We start from the raw sequence: 8903 nt of genomic DNA on the forward strand, positions 1-8903 counted from the left end.
GAGTCTCTGGGTCCTTTAATCATTTTTTAAAGCCAGCAGCCCCATGTTGAGGCATGGTTGAGGGTGGGTGGATGTGTGTTCATCTTCCTGCTGGGCCCCGTCCGGGGGGTCATGGTCAGCCTGCCTCATTGCTGACCGGCGGGGTGGAAGCGTTTTGTATTTTTAGTATTTGCCTTTTGCCAGATATTGTATTAAGTTTCAGCAATCTAAAGTGATTAAGATCTTTTCTCCGCTCTCAGGAAGCTCAGCCTGGTGGGGAAAGTAGAAGGAGGGAATGGTTTTTAACTGAGATTCCCAGAGGTGAAGGCTCCGGCCCCGGTGTGCGGCCACCCTGGAGCCCCAGCTCTCCATTTGCCAGCCCTGCAGGCTGTGTTCTCACCTGTAGGATGGGAACAAGGTGGAACCTGGACCGTGTGCTGGCTGTCAACAGAGAGACTCGTAGGGCACCTAACACGCCCCTCGTATGTGCAGCTGTTGAAGGCCGTTTGTCAGGAAGGCCCTTTGTCTGCCATTTTTCTTTGATCCAAAGTTCTTTAACTGTCAGAAAAGCGACCCTTTGTCACATTAGTCCTCCCGGCTACAGATTTTCAGGGTAAGTAACTGAACAAAAATTTAGACAGAAAAAGGATTTGTAATTTTAGCTGAAAGTCGTTTGAGTTCTGTTTGGGATGTGCAGTAAGTTGTTCCCGGGAGAGGCGGGAACCCCCTTTCCCAGGCAGAATCTGAACCGCAGCCAAGAGTATCCGGGCCCCCTGGGAACTACGGGTATCCCCTGGGAACCAGGCCCCCTGCCAGGTAGACAGGTACGGCTCAGGCAGAAGACTTGGAAAGCTTTTCTTTTTATCTTCCTAATTTAAAAATTCATTCAGTACTGGTACTGGTCCTGTTGATTTCATTCCCGTTTTGTCATGAGACGCCATGTTTACCGAGAATTTTAATGACGTGGAAAACTGCCCTGCATTGTGTTAGGTTGTAAAAAAGAGTCAAGACCACATATAGTATTTCTCAGAAGGAGAAACATGGAGCTGCCATTTGACTCAGCTCTTCTGCTCCAGGGTGTGTACCCCACAGGAATGGGAACACCTGTCCACAGGTGTCACCTTTGGGGGGCAAAGGCGGCACAGCCACGTGAATGCCCCTCGTGCCATGAGTTACACACTAATGGGGAAGGTGGTAAATTTTATGTTACGAATATTTTACCACAGTAAAAAAAACTTGTGTGTGAATGTTCATGGCAGCATTAGTCATAATAGCTAAGACGTGGAAACGACTCAAATATCCATTAGCTAATGGACAGATAAATAAAACATACAGTGAAATGTTACTCAGCCATAAAAAGGAACGACGCGCTGACACACACTGCAGCGCGGATGAGCCCTGAGGACAGACGCCAAAGGCCACACCATGGTTCCCACAAACAATTCTGTTTGTGTGAAACGTCCAGAACAGGCAGATCCATGGAGACAGCAGGTTGGTGGTGCCGGGGGCTGGCCTCGGGGAGTGAGTGCAAGGGGCGCAAGGTTTCTCTGGGGGATGAAATACGTTCTGAGACTGTGGTGGTGGCACAACTTTGTGACTAGAAGCCATTGAATTGTATACTTTAAACGGGTGAATTGTGAGAAATGAGACATGTATCAATAAAGCTGTTAAAAATTACATACAATATTATTTTAACTACATAAAGGAGAAGATGGAGGCTAGAAATGTGTATTACAAAGTGTTAAGGATTTTTCTACTAGTAGAGGAATAGATTACAGTAATTTTACTGTTTATTTACTTTTCTGTGTAACTTGGGAAAACCTCTTTTCCAATTTTGATAACCAGGGAAAATTTATAGTAAAAAATATTAAATAAGATCAATAGTAATGTTAATATAAGCTTTGCCTCTTAATTCAGCTTTATTCAGAATTCATCTTGATCTTTCCTAAAGGAAAGAATTATCTTCTTCCCTCCAAACATTTCACAGGTAAAGAACAGAACACAGGGACTATGATAAAAAAAAAATAAAGTAATTCAAATTATTAGCATTAAAATCTTGCAAAACCATGAAAGTTCTAGAAGAAAGTATGGATGAATGTATTACTAAATATTGAAGATGTTCAAGCAGAACACAAATTCCAGAAGCCATAAAGGACAAGAAATGTGATCAGTGCTACTAAAGTTTCATACTTTAAATGTTTAAATACACGCACATGTCCATGTACACACAAACGCATATCCACCTGCGCACATGCATGGATACACACACAGAGAGACCTGCACACATACATATACACACATACATGTGTGCACACATGTATACATGCACATACATGTACAGGAACACATTAGGTAAGCAGGCCAAAGACAAATGGGAAAGAGATGTGTGTACACATTCTGTCTTATTGTTTAAAATCAAAGTATAGTTGATTTTAAGACAGAGGGCTAAGCTTCTCATTTCATGAAGATCTACAAATCAACAAGAAAAATGAGACTAACGCAGTTAGCAAATCGGGGAGCGCCGAGAGACGCTAACTCAGCCACACGCGGGTGGGAGAACACCCTGCCCCCTGCCCCCCACGGAAGGAAGTCCGGGGGCGCCTCTCCCTGTTGGGCAGGGCCGTCCGTCAAGGGTGGACATGGACGGCGCACGGGCTCGCCCACAGGCCGCCCCCAGTGTGGCTCAGCCTGGACGACCCATTCCCGGGTCCAGCCCGGGAGACGTGGCCCCGGCCCTCGGGTCACGGGCATCAGACCACATCCCCACGTGTTGCTTTGGCCTCTGCAGCCAACTGAATGGGATGAGTCAGGGGTCACTGGGGTACAGGGGGAAGAGGGCTGCTGGGGAAGGGGCGCCTGGTGCTGGCCCTGAGGCCCGGGTCCGGGTCGCGGGCAGTGGAGCCCTGCCGCGTGGGGTGGGTGAGGAGTTCGGCGTCAGCTGCTGGGCTCTGGGGGCCTGGCTGGGACTTCGAGCAGGTTTCTCTTCCTGCCGAGGCCACAGACCCCGCCTTCTCCCCTGGGCTGTCATCCTGAGCCTTAGCAGACGTGGATGTTCACAGAGACTCTGCTCTGATGCCCTAAGGCATCACACACACCTTGGGACGTGTCTGGGCTGCTGGTCTAGGCCTGGCTGCTGGGGTGAATCCTCTCTTAGCAACCTGATTTATATTCTTCCATCAAAAACTTTTAAGCCAGAATTTTGGACTGAACGGTTTCCTAAATGTGATGGGGAACTGGGGTTAAAAAATATGTATGTTACCATAAACACGACAGATACACAATGGTGCCCATCTTGTGAAAGTCATTAGGTTGAGATCTTAAGAATATATTGAGATCTGAATAGTATATTCTAAAAAGGGCTTCACGCAGAACCCTTTTCTCCATGACTAAATAACAGAAAATTCAGAGTTCTGGCTCGGGATAAGGGAAGGCTCTTCTGAAAGTCGCTGGCATCCCCCAGTCATGCTTTGGTGGGGAGCCTGCAGTGTCGTGTTACAGAGCGACTGTTGCCTTACGAAGAATTTCAAACGGGGGTTAATTCCTAGTGAGGACTTTTATCATCTGTCATCAATGGAGACACATAAGCTGTCAGTCACGAGTCATTACATCCTATAAAATGTACTTACTCCAAAGTATTAATTGCAACACAATTCAGCTTCTATATTCGATTCAAGTAACTTAATTTCTGAGGTTAATGTTTGATGGATTTTATTCTAACATTTAGAAATGAAAATGTCTGCGATTTGGGTCATTTATTTTGTAATGTTAAAAAGGAATGAAAGATCATTTCATTGGACTTTAGCGTATTCTGAGGAGAATCAGGCGTCTCCCTCTCTTTCCCAGCGTCGCCATGGAGATCCTGCGGGTCCTGGGCCTGGTCGGGCAGGTCCTCTTCTCGCTTGCTGCGGTTCTCCTCTTCTGTCTTGTCATGAGGACCTACCTCGTGGGACCGTACTGCCGGAAGCTGCACGCGGAGAGCAAGGGGAACAAGGAGATCCTCATCCTGGGAATCTCCGCTTTCATCTTCCTCATGCTGACGGTAAGGCCCCAAATGCCCGCCACGTACATCGTCTGACTTATCCTCTGTTCACCAAGAGCTTGTGATCGGTCCTTCTTCTTTCATTCTACTAACAGTTGGCATACGCGAGACACTTGTTGGTGTTTTTATCCGTACACAGTCGTGCTGCCTGGCACTTCTGCCCGCGCTCTCGGCTCTCTGCTGGGATGGTGTTTGTGAGTGTGAAACCGTGCGAGTCTGTCTTAGATGCTTTGCATCCGAAGCAAGAATCACAGTTTAAAACGACTTTTCGTTCTGTTTGATGAGAACAAGCTAGTCAGCAGCATAACTTCTTTCGCTGTAACGTGAAAAGCTCACCATAGAGGCTTGTTTTGGAGGCGGCCATCCCAGTTAAGGGACAGGCTTCTCATGGGAGAGCAGGGGAGGGGCCGGAGACCCCATAAACAGTCCCAGATCTGGGGCATCACCTGCACGGGAGAGATGCGCCCCTCGACGTGCGCCGGAGAAGTGAAGACCTGTGTTCACGCGGAAACTGACACGTGAGCGTGACAACAGCTGTGCTCCCATCGGGCCAGACCGCCCAGATGGCCTTCCTCAGGCGCGTAGTTCAGCCGGCCACGGCCCTCCACGCCAGGGTGGCCACGCAGCTTTGAACCGCGGGTCCGTGAGTTGCCGGAGAGCTGTGCTGACTCGAAAAGCCAGTCCCCAAGGTCAGGAGCTGTGTTACCGTGCAGTTCGTGAAGACAGATCAGAGATGGGGGAAGGCCGCTGGCCGGGTGCTGAGGAGGGAGGGGGGCGGGGAGGACCCCGGAGGCCACGGGCGGCCCACGTGGCCCCACGGTGTCACATCCACAGGACTCGTGCTGTGACTTGGGAAGATGCTGCCGTTGGGAGGCCCAGGGGAAGGTACCGGGGTCTCTGGATGACTTCCTAGAACTGCACGTGAGCCTACAGTTAGCTCAAGAGAAAAGTTTAATCCTATAAAGGAAACTGAGGAAAATAACTTCCTTACACAGTTGCGTTGCCTGCTAGTGTCTCGTAATCTTGGGAGAAGACTGAGGTTTGCTTTTGCTCAAAGCCGTTCACGTACGTGACCGACTTCATTTCTGAGCGTGGCTCCACCCCATCTGGAGTGTCCCCTCTGGCGTGACACCCAGCAGAGTGCTCCGACCTGGCGCTCCGTGCTGCCACCCAGCGGCCCTTGAGCTGGAGCAGCCTTGCTCTGTGGCCGTGTCTCCTGAGCACCTGCTGCGGGGGAGGCACCTAGCGCCCCAGGCTTCCGCTCACTCGCCCCGTCTGTGCTTAGACGTTCCGGGCCGTGGAAGTGAGGCTGCATGTGCGGGTCTAGGCCCGGGCCGCGTGGGCCTGCATGACCGCGGCTGGTTTCCCCAGGTGGCCGTGCCCTTCTCCCCGACCAGCACGTTTCAGAGGCTGATCCCGAGCTGTAGCCCGTGTCAGTGCTTCATTCCTTTCCACGGCTGAATGATATTCCTCGTCAGATACAGTTTTGCTAATGTCTTCCAGTTTGGGACTTGCCTTTCACTCTCTTGACCACGTTTTTCTGAACGGAAGTTCCTAATTTTAGTGTAGGGCCGCGATCGTTCTTCAGGGGCAGCACCTCAGGATCCCGCGTGACACACGCTTTCCGGCCCCAGGTCATGGAGACGCTCTGCGTTGTCCTCTGGAAACGTACTGCTTTCTCTTCTCACTGAGACCTGCCATCCATGGGAGGTGAGCTAGCGCGGCGTGGATGGCCGTGGTCAGGACCTGTTCTCCACGAGCGTCTCCTCACCCTCGTGAAGTTGAAGTCGAAGGTCACAGCACAGAAGCCGAGTGGCCGAGCATGGGTGGCCCAGACGCCCTGCTGTCCCCAGGCGGGCGGGCGGCCAGCCCGGCCCCCTCTCCGCAGGCTGTCTGGTCGTGGTCTCCTGGGTCACGGGGATGGGTTCGGCTGGTCAGCTTCCATGCACAGGGGGTTCTGTGACTGTTCCCGTAACGCTAGGCGTCCTTGGCTCCCCACGTCCGTGTCCGCGCTGCCTGGCGTGTGTCGTGTGTGTGTGGCGGCAGCGAGCGCTGTGTCGGATCCGCTCCCAGGCGTCTGATGGTCTCTGACACGGTCGTCAGCGGGGCTTCCTGGAACGTCGTCCGTCTGTCTGTGCTGCTCTCGTCACTGGATTTACCTCCCCGAGTTAAACGCCGTGTCCGCTTCCTTCCTCTAGGCGCCGGGGGGGGGGCGGGGAATAGTTTTGTGCACCACGTTTTTAATGCCAGGGGAGTCGGGCTGTTAATTGATTCAGGGTAAAGAAAGTGTGTCACAAATGCTTAGATCTTGGAAAATAGTCTCACTCAAAACGTCCACAGCAGTCTACACGAACGATGGTTGCAACTTTTATGACCGTTTCCTCTCGCTCGTGGTCAATGAGCTGACGTCCACTGCCGTGCCTTCTGCGGGGTTCTCCTAGCACACCGCAGGGGCCTGGGCAGGGGCAGGGAAGCTGGCTTGTCGCGGTTTTATGGGGACGTCCCACCACATCCGAGAGGCCCTCTCGTGTGTCCTCAGCAGAGAGGCTGGCGGGTGCACCCGGCGTGACCTGTGTCCTCCTCCCCTCAGGTCACCGAGCTCCTGGACGTGTCCATGGAGCTGGGCTGCTTCCTGGCCGGAGCCCTGGTGTCCTCCCAGGGTCACGTGGTCGCTGAGGAGGTCGTGTCCTACGTGGAGCCCGTCCGTGACTTCCTGGCCATCGTGTTCTTCGCGTCCATAGGTGACCCTCCTCCTCCAGGGGTGACACTCCCACTGGGTCTCATCTGCTCACACGTGTTTCTACTTAGCTTGTGCCGCGAAAACAGTTCCCATGGCGACTAGGGTCCGAGGGACTCTCCCTTAGAAGGAGGGAAGGTTTGAGCTGTGGGACGGGGGCTCCTGCCTGGGGGTCCTGAGGGTCCACCGCTCGGCAGGGTGGCAGGTCCACTTCAGAACATCCACATCAAATGCAGGAAGAAATTCTAATTTTAATACAAAAAATCAAACTGGTGTGTCGAGGCTGCTGCCCTGGGAATGTCCCCGTGGAGGGGGGCAGTCCCGCTCGTGGTCACAGCATGGCCACCTGGTCTCTCGCCCACACCCTCCACTGCTTGGTGGGTCCAAGAGCCCCAGAGACTCTGGGTGCCTCGAGAGGCAGGTTCTGAAGCCCGTGGAAACAGGGCGGGGAGCACTGAGTCGCCCGGCCCTCTGCACGGGCTCTCGGGGTGGAGTGGGTGGGAGACACCCTGCCCCTTCCCATCCTGGCAGAGGAGCCTGGGGATGTAGGGGCGGCAGGGAGGCTGGCCGCCCAGCCCGGACGATCGCCCGTCCCCATCCCACAGGCCTTCACGTGTTCCCCACCTTCGTGCTGTACGAGCTCACCGTCCTGCTGGTCCTCACGCTGTCCGTGGTGGTCATGAAGGTAGGGCCCCTGCTTGCGAAGTCCATGCTGCCTTTGGTTTCACCCGTCACACCACGCGCCTCGCTTCCTGCCTGTGTGCACCCCCCGCCCAGCGCAGCCCGGGCAGCCGGGGCTTCTTGGATCGGGATGGTCCTTTGTCTCAGAGTTTGTGTTGAAAATGGGGGTTTCAGAAGCTGGGACTGGAGAAACCGCTCTCTGGATCCTCCAGTGACACCCTTGCTCTGTAATTTGACTTCTAAGTGAGTCTAAAGAACCGCCAACCTGGCTCTGGTGATGCAAACGTACATTTTAACGGCCACTGAGAACTATTTTGCCACTTTCCACTTGTCTGATCTCTGTGACTACAAATTGTTGAGGTGCCCCTGTCAGCGTGGGATTCTGGGAGTGGAAGTGGCCTGGGCGGTGGCCGCTGGCTTTGCGGAGGAGAAGGAGCAGGGCCACGATGATGGCTGAACGGCACTGCCCGCTGCAGGCTGCTTTCCTCTGCGCTTTCTTTACGTTTTGTTAAAAACAAAGTTTCCATTCTGAACGCTGCACTATATTCGCTTGGCGGGAGGGCCTTGGTTTTCCCGGGCGGGGGGGTCTCCCTGCGTCCTCCCGCGCGGTGCTGGGGCGGTCCCCCCCCTGGACCCGCCCTGCTTCCTGCGGGCGGTGCTCCGGGCCCCGCCTGGCCGAGCGTGACCTGCCGCTCTGGCAGTTCGTCCTGGCAGCCCTGGTCCTGTCTCTGCTGCTGCCCAAGACCAGCCAGTACGTCAAGTGGATCGTGGCCGCGGGGCTGGCCCAGGTCAGCGAGTTCTCTCTGGTCCTGGGGAGCCGGGCGCGCAGAGCGCGCGTCATCTCTCGGGAGGTGAGTCTCTGCCCGGCTTGCGGAGCGGGGTTGTTAGGAGGAGTAGGGCTGGGGTGGGGGGGGGCGCCCCAGTCCCCGGGGCCTCTTGGGGAAGGGGGCGCCCTCCTCCTGGCCGGGCACCAGAGGCTCGCACACCGCGATGGGGAGACACGCCCCCGGCCGCGCTGACGCCCCGCCCCCGGCAGGTGTACCTCCTCATCCTGAGTGTGACCACGCTCAGCCTCCTCCTGGCCCCGCTGCTTTGGCGAGCGGCCGTCGCCAGGTGTGCGCCCCGGCCCGAGAGAAGGTCCAGCCTCTGAGGACCGCGGCCAGGCGACCGGCCGGAGCTGTCACCGCCTTCCCGGACCTCAGAGTCTCCCGGAGCCCGCCTCTGCGTGCAGTGATTATGCGCCGTCTACATGTAACTGCGTTTTACAAATCGCCTTGACTCTTTTGCCTGGATGTGCCTTTTCTTCAGAAATTGATGTTAACTTTCTATTGTTATTTCATCAGTTCATGTTTTTTTGGTAAAGAAAAAAACTAGGAGGCTTTTTTATTTATTGTACAACTTGTAAGCCGTTGGTCAATATTTGTTATTAAACGTTTCTGTGACGTGAGCTTTTAATTCTCACAATGT

General features: G+C 54.1%; 1 protein-coding gene across 6 annotated transcripts in view; it reads left to right on the forward strand.

Moving 5' to 3' along the window:
- Positions 1–8903, forward strand: part of TMCO3 (transmembrane and coiled-coil domains 3) — a 31460-nt gene extending 22557 nt beyond the window's left edge. For 3 of the 6 annotated variants that reach the window (XM_068527009.1, XM_068527010.1, XM_068527013.1), the window contains 5 exons: positions 3823–4018; positions 6609–6759; positions 7361–7440; positions 8138–8287; positions 8473–8902. In XM_068527009.1, coding sequence (XP_068383110.1) covers positions 3823–4018; positions 6609–6759; positions 7361–7440; positions 8138–8287; positions 8473–8586 — 691 coding nt within the window. In that variant the 3' untranslated portion in view covers positions 8587–8902. Of the gene's footprint in view, positions 1–3822; positions 4019–6608; positions 6760–7360; positions 7441–8137; positions 8288–8472 lie in introns of all 6 variants that reach the window. The other 3 variants (XM_068527011.1, XM_068527012.1, XM_068527014.1) reach the window with 2 other exon arrangements.

Source organism: Eschrichtius robustus, chromosome 18 (assembly GCF_028021215.1).
Source record: "Eschrichtius robustus isolate mEscRob2 chromosome 18, mEscRob2.pri, whole genome shotgun sequence".
Classification (NCBI taxonomy): Eukaryota; Metazoa; Chordata; class Mammalia; order Artiodactyla; family Eschrichtiidae; genus Eschrichtius; species Eschrichtius robustus.